Below are 13,292 nucleotides of genomic sequence, written 5' to 3'. Positions count from 1 at the left end.
GCAGATTGACAGATGAGGTGAGAGAACGATGACGTTTGCAGGTGACATTGTGGAGAGGGATGGAGGTCAGTTGTAGCAAGATGGAATACATGCGTGCCAATGAACAGGTGTTAGGTGGAAGTGCGAGGAAGCAAGGCGTAGGGGGAGGGCGGTGGAGTATTTTAAGTAATGGACAGTGTGGAAAAGAGGCGAGTTGCAGGACAGAAGAGTTGATTATGACAACATATTTCCAAGACGGTAGTGGGACCAGTAAGTAGGTGTGGTCTAGACATGCCATCTCTAACCACCAGACGAGGTAGAGCTAGAGGTGGCAGAGCTGAAGATGCTTAGATTTCGTCTGGGAGTGACAAATACATCCAGGATTGCAGAGGAGCAGATCAGCGGAACAGCCCGCAACGTTATCGTAACACATCCACGTTAGTATTGACTGCCTGACTTCACCTACAAAAAAACAAGTATCGAGAAAGATCATCTGGAGTATCAAAAGTTGATCAAAAAGCGGGGAATCTATAAATAAAGCTGAAGGACATCAGTTCCCGTACCCTTCTTGTCCCATATAGAGATGAAGGAAGTTCAAAAGAGGATATATTTTTGGAACTGATATTTTTGCGCTTCCTTATAATGCAGCCTTATTTGCAAACACGGTTTCTCCAATTTACATATTGTTAACTTTAGAAGCAGCTGCTGGAGGAATTAATTTGTTTTCAATCGCGACATAACAACACCAGCATGAAGTCAGGCAACAACGATGCAGACTTGAATATTTTAAAATGAAAAATGTTGGATTTTTTTTTTTATTTTATTTCACTTCACCTGCATGATGAAGTATTATGCAAAAGTCAACTATGGAAGACGGACTACAAGTAGAGAGTATACACCTCAACTTTATGCAAAATGCAATGCATGTGCACTTCCTGACACGAGGGAAACAAGGCCAGGCTAACTGCTGCAGGGCGAAGGCGAGCGGACAAAACTGCTACTGAAGTTTTTTTTTTTTTTTTTTTTTTTTTTAGTCCTGCTGAGCAACTGTTAAGACACGCTGTTCTCCTAATGCAAATAATATTAGCTTACCTTGGTGCTTTGCTTTGTGAGTGCTGCACTCTAGCACACTTTGTCTTTATTCCCGCTGTGTTATTTCCCTCCAGGAGAACAACAAAAAGCCACCGACTCATTATGCAGACAGCCATTTTGGCCAAATGAAGGCCATTAGCGACACGGTAACCGTTTGCTGTGTGACGCTGGAGCTGACCATCCCCCCCCCACCCCCCCCGACATATCCTTGTGTTTCTCTTCCCACTCAAATGCTGAGGATAATAGCTTCCCAACTGTGCGGATTGGCCCATTACATATATCATGATAGTGTATGTACAGTAGCTAGGCCCGCCAAAGGGTGACATCATATTGCCTCGTTTTATTGCGTCATTACGTGTAATATAAATGAACGACTGCACAGATGTTGCACTATTACAATAATAAATTAATAAATCCATCTGTAATTTTTGTCATACACTATGTATCAACAATTAATTAATTGATAGTTTCTTTTAAGATAGGAGTACTTGAATGTTCTGAACTTCTGTTTTAGGATTGTATTGCACAAGGTCAATGTGTTTCTGAATATCTGTAATGAAAAATGAATCACTTTTTGTTCATTTCATTGTACAAATATGCTATGATTTACTTATTGAAACCAAGATGGAGTCATGTCCTATGTGTGTGTACTCTTGTGTACCCAAATACAAAAGAGAGAAATTATACTATTATTTTCCTGAAAAACACACCACATGGCAGCGCGGTAATAAAAGCCCATAAGTCGACTAATCTTATCTAATTATAAGATCTTGGATGTACAGTATATACAGTATGTAAATATGTTCTTCTATATACTAGATTACAGTATTTCTTTCACATAAATGTTTCCTTTAACATAGCTAGCTTATCAGGTTTCTTTATTTTTCTCCAGCTGCTGCAAGCCCCCAGAGGAAGCTTGTATGACAACTCCGTCCTACCTCTGGTGTGGCTGGGGATTCTCCGGCGGCCGGTAGATGAGCTGTGGATGACGTGCTGGTAGTGAGAAATGTCCGGCGAAGTTTTCGGAACGCGGAAGCTGTCCTGGAACCTCTGCATCAAATCTTCCACCGCCTCTCTGTTCGGGTCAATCGCTACAGCAGAGGATGACAGAATGGAAATGTCACTCATAGCATAACACCTCAAAGTGACCAATATATGCTTCAGACATGGAAGACAAATGTGGGAAGATGCTCCTAAAGTCAAAGAGAGGACAAGCTGCAAATAACTTGTTTTACGTCTTCGGATAGATTGGAAATGAGAGCATCATATACATCATGAGCCAATAGCCTGCCCCGTTTAGAAAAAAAGCTGCCATATTTCTTGTACTTTTTCTGGCCTTCAAAGGATTCCATCAATCCAATATTGCCTCATCTCTCTCTACAGGGGATCCTGCCAACGCTTCCATAGTGGCTCAGTCTCAGTCATTCTGATAGATGACTCAAGAACACCTCGCTTTGGGGAAAGTGACTGCGTAGTAGAGCGAGGGAGAGAGCGAAAGAACGAGAAAGAGAGAGAGGCTTTGCTCACTTTCCTTCGAGCGTGGAAATGATAAAAGGAAGAGCGTACAGGTCAAGCGCCATATATTAATGTTCTCACTTGCACCAAAGAGTCATTTGGACGGAACCTTTGTTGAGGTCAAAATGTGGAGACCATTCACTTGATGTATACTTAACGTTTTTTTTTTTTTTTTTTTGTCTGACCTAAATTTCAGAGTAATTGCTTTACTATTAATTCCGTGTTTTGTTTTCATGTCGGATCATTTTCATTACATAGTGTCATATATGATATGTTATATAAGATATATGATGAATGAGATATGATTAGTTTTGCAAATACCGGTCTCCAAAAAGAGGTTCCCGCACACTGTGTCGCTCTCATTCATTAGTTTATTGAGGTAACGTTTCAGTCCGTTTGACCTTCATCAGACATATTAGATCCCATCTCCGCCCTACACACATATATGTAGTATGTCCCCGATGGGTGCAGGCAACCAATCCGGGGACTTAGGGGGTGACCTGTTTTGATGAGTATCATAACATGAAATGAAATAACATTCATTTAACAGGTGTACAGATTTTAACATAATATGAAAAACATTTTTCTATACATAATTTAATTCAGGGCGGCACGGTGGTCTAGTGGTTAGCGCGCAGACCTCACAGCTAGGAGACCTGGTTTCAATTCCATCCTCAGCCATCTCTGTGTGGAGTTTGCATGTTCTCCCTGTGCATGCGTGGGTTTTCTCCGGGTACTCCGGCTTCCTCCCACATTCCAAAAACATGCTAGGTTAATTGGCCACAGGTATGAATGTGAGTGTGAATGGTTGTTTGTCTATATGTGCCCTGTGATTGGCTGGCCACCAATCCAGGGTGTACCCCGCCTCTCCCCGAAGACAGCTGGGATAGGCTCCAGCACCCCCCGTGACCCTTGTGAGGAAAAGCGGTAGAAAATGAATGAATGAATAATTTAATTCAAACACAACACATGAACACGTGTACAAATAGGGGCAACCATGCCAATGATTTAAAAACAGTTTTATGAATTTTTTAAATAAAAAATCAGTAAATCCTCAACATCTTTTATAGAAATGGGGGGGGGGGTCTTGAAAGGGAGGGGCCAATAAGGAAAAGGGAGGGCCCAAGCGAACAGCTGAACCTCCAAAATCAACATCAGAGACTCAAGTTGAGAGTCAACTTTATGGTCCAATGTGGGGACGCCAGAGAGTGTCTGCTCCAAGCCCCAAGGGGAGACATGTTTCTTCCCTACCTAATGGCAGAGGGGGTGGGGGGACACAAAATGTTTCCGACTGACAGAACAATCTTTGAGGTCGGAGAAGAACTTTGATGGCTGCATCTTTTGCTCCCGGCCATGTTGTTGCAAACGGAGGTGCCGATGTACCAACCCTGGGGTGCGTGTGAGTGTTAGCCTCGTGGCTCACATGAAAGAAAGCTGCGCTTCCACTCATGGATGGGAGGGATTTGCCATCATAACAGCTATTCACACCAAATAAACCCATCGATCCGTTTTCTTACCACTTCAAGTGCAGCGGAGAGCGAAAGAGACCGTCTCTCTCCGCCTCTCTCCGTCTCTCGGCACATACATCATTATGATTTAAGTGAAGGCTGTGTTGAAACCCACTCTGCCCTTTCTGAAAACTCCCGACCCTCTTATGGAAAAGTCAGGGCTGCCAAGTGATACTAAGGCCTGCGGCTAATGGAAGCAAGGTCATGCTAAATGCAGGACATTGCGTTGGCAGCGTACCTGCCGTCGGAAAATAAAAAAAAATGCCTGAGAGTGCGGTGTTAAAGCTTCCATAAAGCCTTTTGATGCAACCCGTTGGGTCAGAACTTCCATGACAGTCTTTACAGGAATTCAATATCAATTGTGGGCCCCTAAAGATTCATTTGGAACATTCTTTTTGTCGGGTGGAATGATGATACAGGGCTGCACGGCGGTCTAGTGGTTAGCGCAGAGACCCGACTTCAATCCCACCCTCGGCCATCTCTGTGTGGAGTTTGTGTTGCCCCTCCACTACCTGGAGGGGTTGTATGCCTTGAAAATCCTGTTGTACAGAATAAGGAAGACAATCCACGATGACTTGACGTATATTCACCCTCAGGATTTATTCTTCCTCTCAAAAATAACACTTCAGATATCATAAGATGATTACATCAACAATTACCAATTTGTTTCCAAACACATTTCACATTTTTCAATTAGTCTGCTTCATGCTATTAACTGTACATTAAAGCTGGCTAGCATTAGCCATTTCTCTTATGTTCAAATTCTCTACAACACATTTTGTAACAAACATTTAGCAGTCAGCTGTTTACTCTAGCAACTTTCTAAACTCTTTACAGCCGTTAAAATATAAATTTTCTCTACTTTGTACTAACCTGTGGTACAGAATAAGGAAGACAACCCAAGATGACTTGACTATATTCACCCTCAGGATTTATTCTTCCTCTGTCGTTTTGTCACCTACTCTATACCACCATTGCTGCTAGCACTCCCCTAGTGGACGTTGCGGTATTACACCCAAACGCCAACAATGGCGATTTGGTTATTTTAGAAACAAACATATAAAAAAAATAGTAGGGTGTCTTTTTTTCTTTTACAACTGAATTTTATATGTATGACATGAACTATTACTACTCTTAAATGCTCTAACCATATTTATGCATATTAGACATTTTTTTTAAACCATGTTACCTTATCTTTTATGTACCTTACATTTGCATGTTCTCCCCATGCATGCCTGAGTTTTCTCCGGGTACTCCGGTTTCCTCCCACATTCCAAAAACATGCTAGGTTAATTGGCGACTCCAAATTGTCCATAGGTATGAATGTGAGTGTGGATGGTTGTTTGTCTATATGTGCCCTGTTGTTTTGAGTATTGGGTGATCCATTGAGTGATGTCATTTTATGTGGTCAGCTGCAGTCAACCGTGATCGCCGTGGAGACGCCTATAGGACTTGGTCCTGTCGGCATAAATAACAATGTTGGATTATTCCACTCTGAACGGCCGAAAAAGAACACAACTTGAGCGCCACCCTGACAGGATGGAAAGCTCTGACCTGTATGCCACTTGTATCTGTTACAGCAAAGATTGAAATTCTGACCTGAATCCCTTGCATGCCGATTGTCATGTTTACACCAGCAAACAACTTTAAGCGTAATAGATGGGCTGTAAATCTCACAGTGCAAATATTGCTTTTTTTCTCCCACGACGGAAGAAAACACAGACATTCTAACCTGCAGGCATGACAGGAGCAAGCATGGACATTCTATCCCTGCTATCGTACGGTGGTGCAACACATTTCAGCCGCCACCCATGCACCCATCCATCTTCCTATCTAAGCATCCATCAATCATCAATAATGCTTATCCACTGCAGGATCGGAGGGGAGGCTGGAGCCAATTTCAGCCTCCGTGTCACTGACGATCCGATATCCTTCCCTTCTCCTGGATATCCTTCCCTTCCCCTGGATATCCTTCCCTTCTCCTGGATATCCTTCCCTTCTCCTGGATATCCTTCCCTTCTCCTGGATATCCTTCCCTTCTCCTGGATATCCTTCCCTTCTCCTGGATATCCTTCCCTTCCCCTGGATATCCTTCCCTTCCCAATAGAATAGCCCTCTTCCTTCCATGTTACAATATTAACATGTTCAATTCTATAATAATAATATTTTAGAAAATATATAATATTATATATATAATATGTAATATTATATATAATATTATATATATAATATATCTGGAATAACAAACAAAAACAGACTGTGTACATATATTTATACTGTTTGTTCTGTATATTTTGTATTTTTCATTCTTTTTTAATAGATGTGTCTGCACCTACTTTTGATCATACCTGGCAATAAACCCTTTTCTGATTCTGATAATAAATTCATTCATTCATTTGCTACTGCTTTTTAATAAAAAAATAAAAAATAAATAAAAAATAAGACATAAGACATAAATAAGATAACATTCAGTAACCATAAATGTTCATTTATGTCTTCCATTTAACATTTATGTGCATTTTGAATTAATTTAGCATGTAAAACTATAATTCTAAAAAAAAAAAACTAGTAAAACTTTTTTTTAACAGCCAATATCGACACTGATAACTTCCTGTGTGTCAAGGCCGAGATTGAATGGGTTAATCAGCTGTTCCCTATATAAAATAAATATTTATGGTTGTTTTCTCTCCCCATTACAAAATGATCAAATGAATGACATTCATACTAATATCGATTAGGACTTTTTGGATCAATCCCTAACATTTCACATATCGGATTCCTGACCGCTAGCGAGAGTTTGTGATGAATGCCAAGTATGTAATTTTACATTCCGCACACAAGAAAATATTTCCCAAAGGTTTGGAAACCGAACAGTGTCCTTGTTTTGAGTGCAAGAATGTCTTATACACACAATTCTATCCCAAAACATGATTAAATACTGCTGAAAGATAACAGGACAGAAGAAAACATCAATACCTAAGCTGCCACCATTGAAAACTGCCGTTTCTTTTTTTTTTAAAAAAACATGACTCAGAAAGAAGAAATACTCCCTTAAAGCCAGAGCGAACATCAAAGTAAAGTAACTGCCGCCATGTCATTTATGCCTGAATGCCGATTTAAAGGCAAGTCTTTCACATGCACACTTGTCTTGTTCTTATCCATCCTGGCTGGCAGCTCGACAGCATTTGTATTCACAGAAGCCCATGTAGCCACCAGGGAAATGATGAGAACATTTTTGAAGATCATTGGGACCCCGCTGTTTTAATTCCACACAAAAAAAGAAAAAGTATCTTCAGGGTAGGGGGATAAATGTACCCAAGAAATGGCATCCTCGCAAATTTCTTATTATATTGACTTGCATTACTGACTTTTTCTAGTGTTGCTACTGCAGCGATGGAGTTGCCTTGTTTTTGTCCTCCCCTTCACGCCTGGAAGAGCAAATGATGGCAGAGCAGCTCAATAAGGATGAAATAGCGGGGTTTCAAGCCAAAGCGTTTGATTCCCTATGTGATTTATCCAACGCTCCATCGTTCCGACGGAAAAAAAAGTCGAGTACGTCAATTGGAGGAAACATTGACGCCGCCGCTTGGAGATGTGACAGTTACATGAAAAGGGGGAGGTAAGAGGTTAGACAGGTACAAAAAAAAAAAAAAAAGCCAAAACAGTTTGGGGGAGACAAAGGATGTCTGATGAAAGGAAAGTGTCTGAAAGAGCGGAGTGATTGGAGGCCAAGGGGTGTCGAGATCACATGATCAAGATCACAACGCAAGCATTGGCACAGGTTTGTTTTTGCTTTTCTTATATACTGTAGTGTAGTATTTCTACTCATTGCACATATCTGCAAATATATTTCCATCAATAAATAATTTTAACATACAGATACGTCAAGTAAAGTTGCAATTTCAAAGTAAAAAAAATACAATAAATAATTATTATGGAGACTAGATCGAAGTTGGAACATACAGTAAACACAAAGGCACAACATCGTGGTGCCAGCACATAAGTACGGAAAAAAAATATTTAAAAAATAATAAAAATAGATGCTAGTAACATATGTAGTTTAAAATATGTTAATATGTTACCGCTTTTCCTCACGAGGGTCACGGGGGTGCTGGAGCCTATCCCAGCTGTCTTCGGGCAAGAGGCGGGGTACACCCTGGACTGGTGGCCAGCCAATCACAGGGCACATATAGACAAACAACCATTCACACTCACATTCATACCTATGGACAATTTGGAGTGGCCAATTAACCTAGCATGTTTTTGGAATGTGGGAGGAAACCGGAGTACCCGGAGAAAACCCACGCATGCACGGGGAGAACATGCAAACTCCACACAGAAATGGCCGAGGGTGGAATTGAACCCTGGTCTCCTAGCTGTGAGGTCTGCACGCTAACCACTCAACTGGCGTGCTGCCCGTTTTTTCTAAATTTACCTTACTAATGACTTTACTACATCAATTTGAGAGTCTTTTGTGCCTCTCTAGCAGGAATTGCAGCAATACTGTACGTTGTGTATGTGTTTGAATACGTTCCTTGTCACCTTCTGTTCTGGCTTTTGTTCCGCATGAGCTTTTATGTGTTTTTTTTTTTTGCACCTCCGTCTTGCCCTGGCCCTTGTGTAGCCTCCTATCAGCTCTCTCCTTTTGTCGCTTCCCAACAAAATGGCTCTTAGAGCAGGCCGGGAGCCGGCTCTTTGAAGTGAACAAGCCATCATTTTTGCCAAACGTGTAGTCCCGTATGAACACTAAGCAGAAGAGGGAAAAGGTGGTGGGTGGGGGGGGGGGGGGGGGTGAACCAAAGCTGAGGCACTTTGTGATTCTGAATGCCAGTCTTACAAATGAAAAAACTGTTTATTTACATAAACACTGGACACCTTTTCTGTTTATGTTTATTTTTTGTTAGCTGAATAAGCATTGTGTTAGCATATCTTACACCTATTCAGCCTGTTCTCTATTCTTTTATTGTTAGAACTTGCCTTCCAAGAGGACATAATGTCTGTTTTGGTCATAAAATAAATTACCCGCAAAAAATGCGACTTATACAAACTACTTTACCAAAACAGACATTACGTCCTCCTAGAAGGCAAGTTCTAACAATAAGTCAAAAAATGCGACTTATACTTCAGTGCGACTTATGTATGTTTTTTTTCTACCTAATTATGAATTTTGGGCCTTGTGCGACTTATACTCCGGAGCAACTTATAGTCCAGAAAATATGGTATTTTATTTTCCAAACTACTTAACCAAAACAGACAGACATACTTCCTCCTAGAAGGCAAGTTCTAACAATAAGTCAAAAAATGCGACTTATACTCCAGTTCGACTTATGTATGTTTTTTTTTTTTCTACCTAATTATGAATTTTTGGCTTTGTGCGACTTATAGCGACTTATAGTCCAGAAAATATGGTATTTTATTTTCCAAACTACTTAACCAAAACAGACATTATGTCCTCCTAGGAGGCAAGTTCTAACAATAAGTAAAAAAATGCGACTTATACTCCAGTGCAACTTATGTATGTTTTTTTTCTACCTAATTATGAATTTTGGGCCTTGTGCGACTTATACTCCAGAGCGACTTATAGTCCAGAAAATATGGTAATTTATTTTACAAACTACTTGACCAAAACAGACATTACGTCCTCCTAGAAGGCAAGTTCTAACAATAAGTAAAAAAATGCGACTTATACTCCAGTTCGACTTATGTATGTTTTTTTCTACCCAATTATACATTTTTGGCCTTGTGCGACTTATGCTCCGGAGCGACTTATAGTCCAGAAAATATGGTATTTTATTTTCCAAACTACTTAACCAAAACAGACAGACAGACTTCCACCTAGAAGGCAAGTTCTAACAATAAGTCAAAAAATGTGACTTATACTCCAGTGCGACTTATATATGTTTTTTTCTACCTAATTATGAATTGTTGGCCTTGTGCGACTTATACTCCGGAGCGACTTATAATCCAGAAAATACAGTACATTCATCTGGAACACACTGTGGTGGAGTTCCAAGGTTCCTCTGTATGTATTAACACACTAAGAAGCCAGTACAAAGACCAGTATATTCAACAGGACCTTCAAATTGTGTCGCTGCACTGTAAATAGCAAAGTTGACATTTTAAACTGGTGTGTTTTTCCTTAAAAAAAGTCATTTGCTAAGAATAGAAGCGATGCAGATGAGCACACCTGGTCCAAATAATGTTCTACAACAAAGCCACACTCTTGGAACACAAGTCTAGAATTCTCCATCTGACCTCTACCTCTAATATGATGTTTTGTAAGGAAGACGCTGACATGCTCCAAGGCATTCCGATGGTTTTGGTGCCACTGGGGAAAAAAGGGAAGTTGATGGAAAGGATGTTCTGTATCCTTGCGCTCGCTTCCTTTCTTGTCTTGCACAGACCGTGGGCCTGCCACTCCGGAGGCTACTCCGACAGTGATGACGGCTCGTACAGTATATCAGACATCACAGAGGCAGTGCACCGCTGTCAGATACTGCTTTGCGGAGCGGCATTAATATATACAAAGGAAAGGCTGCTGTCCACTCAAACGCTTATACGGTAGAGTGATGCATACCCCTTCAAAAAATTCTTCCTAAACATTTCCAATAATACTTGACAAATGCATACAGTCGTCCATTGGAATATTGGGTTTGATTATCGCTCCCTCTCTATTGCGTTTTATTTATTTATTTTTTTTAAATGACAAAAATATTGAAAGACAAGAAGGTATACACTATGTAGTGTCACTCCATGGCCACTAGATGTCAGTAATGTTCCAATGCATGTAGTCAGCTAACAACAGCTAAATGCTAAACATGACACGTAAGTTAAAAACTGTTATTTCCAAATGCCCTCAAGGCATGCTGGGTAGTCCAGCTGTACGACAATATAACGTTGGCTATCAAGAGTATCTTTACTCCTCCTCGTTTACTTCTCTGGTGGTCTCTTCAACATATTTTTTCATTAATTCATTATTTTTCTACCGCTTTTTCCTCACGAGGGTCGCGGGGGGGTGCTGGAGCCTATCCCAGCTGTCTTTGGGCAAGAGGCGGGGTACACCCCGGACTGGTGGCCAGCCAATCACAGGGCACATATAGACAAACAACCATTCACACTCACATTCATAGCTATGGACAATTTAGAGTGGCTAATTAACCTAGCATGGTTTGGAATATGGGAGGAAACCGGAGTACCCGGAGAAAACCCACACATGCACAGGGAGAACATGCAAACTCCACACAGAGATGGCCGAGGGTGGAATTTAACCCTGGTCTCCTAGCTGTGTGGTCTGCGTGCTAAACACTCGACCGCCGTGCCACCCAACATATTTTTTAATCAAGCAAAAACATGACAAACAAGTGCAATATTTTGGGGAGAATAGAGTACCACAAGCTACCCAGCATGCCTTGCGGAGGGAATATATGGGTTTTTGTTTTGCATGGGTATTCCATGTAGTCATTTGTATGGCCATACGGTGCAGTGGGTAGGTTACTCTGTATGCCGTCTGTGTTGTGTTGTTTGTTTTACAAGCTGGAAATGACATCTTATCTTCTATCTATTTTGGCAAATACAGTATATTGTTGACTTCGGACTGCAGGAATCCAGAAACAATCTTCAGATTGCCTCTTGCCTTGAGTCACGATAAAATATAGATGCGTCCCTTCATGCTTAAAAGTAGCTGAAGACAGATCCAAACACTGACCTGCAAGAAGCATCTTCACAGGAAGTTGTCCAGCTCATTAACGCACGGTGTGATATAGTCAAAAAACAGAAGGCTGGCAACACACAGCGAGCAAAACATACTGCAAATATCCTTGTTTATTAAGGTTTTGTGTGTGAGATCATGTAGGCTTCTGGCATTATTGTTGTTTTTTACACTTCATTTGTGTCTTTGTGTAAAAGCACAAATGAAACATGCGCCACTCATGTAAACTTGCCTTGACTTGCCCTCAAGATTAACAGCAGGTACCGGTACGTGCAAGTTTAAGGGATATATTTTGTTCTCATACATCACAGAGAGGGTGGACATGAATATGCAAATTATGAGTTTGAATGTTTAGTGGTAAACAATATGACCAGCGATGTTTGTTTTGCCCCTGGTAGGAACAAACACCAGGCCATAAAACATAATTTCATGAATTCACTGCTATACTTGTTGAACTTTTTTTTGTATTTCTGAGAAGAAAAAAAAATTAAACTTGATAATTTAGTTATTTACTTTTGGGTAGGATTCCTTATCTATAAATCAGTAGCCACATTTGCATGAGGAGTTTTCTCTTTCCGAATGGACTCTTTCCGAATGACCTTTCCAAAAGCAATGGTATACATGGAAAGGAATATTCCAATCTGATTATATATTCAATCGGATTGGCACTTGTCTTTCGGAATGAGGTGTATACAAAGGTTACATTCTTTCCGTTTGAGCAAATAACCCGAATGGAATTGGAATATTTGGGTCCATGTATACGTGGCTATTTATAAATCAAATAATCGTTCCCATTATTTATTTATTTTTTTACATTAGAGCCCTCCAGACTTGAAATAACACCCCTATAGTCACCTTGCACTCATATAACTCAATACTCAATACAATATTCATTCATTCATTCATTTTCTACCGCTTTTCCTCACAAGACTGGACTGGTCGCCAGCCAATCACAGGACACATATAGACAAACAACCATTCACACTCACATTCCATTGTACATTCAAATTGTCCATACCTATGGACAATTTGGAGTCACCAATTAACCTAGCATGTTTTTGGAATGTGGGAGGAAACCGGAGTACCCGGAGAAAACCCATAAAACTTGTATGTGTTGAAGTACATGTGTTCCAGATGTGTGGAGGACAGGAAGTGATGTTGAGGTTCAGAGTTGAGTTTTAGCTCGTTGTGGGTTAGAACTGCAACTGTAACCGTTATTATATGAAGATGATTATTACTAATTATTACTATGCCTGTGGTGAGATACTTCAAACCTGCAATAAAAACTTCTTGTGTGTCTCATCGAACGTTGCAGTACTATGAAATAGCTTCCATTTTATCATGCATGTATTGTATTTCATGTCCAGCTGGGATAGGCTTCAAAAAGGATGGATGTCCAAACCAGGAACTTAAACCTCGAAGATACTCGAGGCTATCTGTGCGCTTCTACGTGATCCCTTCACAGGAGATGTTCTCATATTTTACAGTTT

At 40.5% G+C, this 13,292-nt stretch overlaps 1 protein-coding gene across 4 annotated transcripts in view; it reads right to left on the bottom strand.

Annotated features, from left to right (window-relative positions):
• The window catches only part of LOC131103025 (astrotactin-2-like), a 239,522-nt gene that overhangs the window by 118,728 nt on the left and 107,502 nt on the right, over positions 1–13,292 (bottom strand). For 3 of the 4 annotated variants that reach the window (XM_058048873.1, XM_058048853.1, XM_058048863.1), the window contains one exon: positions 2,010–2,162. In XM_058048873.1, the coding sequence (XP_057904856.1) occupies positions 2,010–2,162 (153 nt within the window). Of the gene's footprint in view, positions 1–2,009; positions 2,163–4,967; positions 5,015–13,292 lie in introns of those variants that run through there. The other variant, XM_058048883.1, reaches the window with a different exon arrangement.

Source organism: Doryrhamphus excisus, chromosome 2 (assembly GCF_030265055.1).
Source record: "Doryrhamphus excisus isolate RoL2022-K1 chromosome 2, RoL_Dexc_1.0, whole genome shotgun sequence".
Lineage (NCBI taxonomy): Eukaryota > Metazoa > Chordata > Actinopteri > Syngnathiformes > Syngnathidae > Doryrhamphus > Doryrhamphus excisus.
The sequence above is the reverse complement of the archived record's forward strand: the minus strand, read 5'-3'. Positions and strand labels throughout refer to the sequence as shown.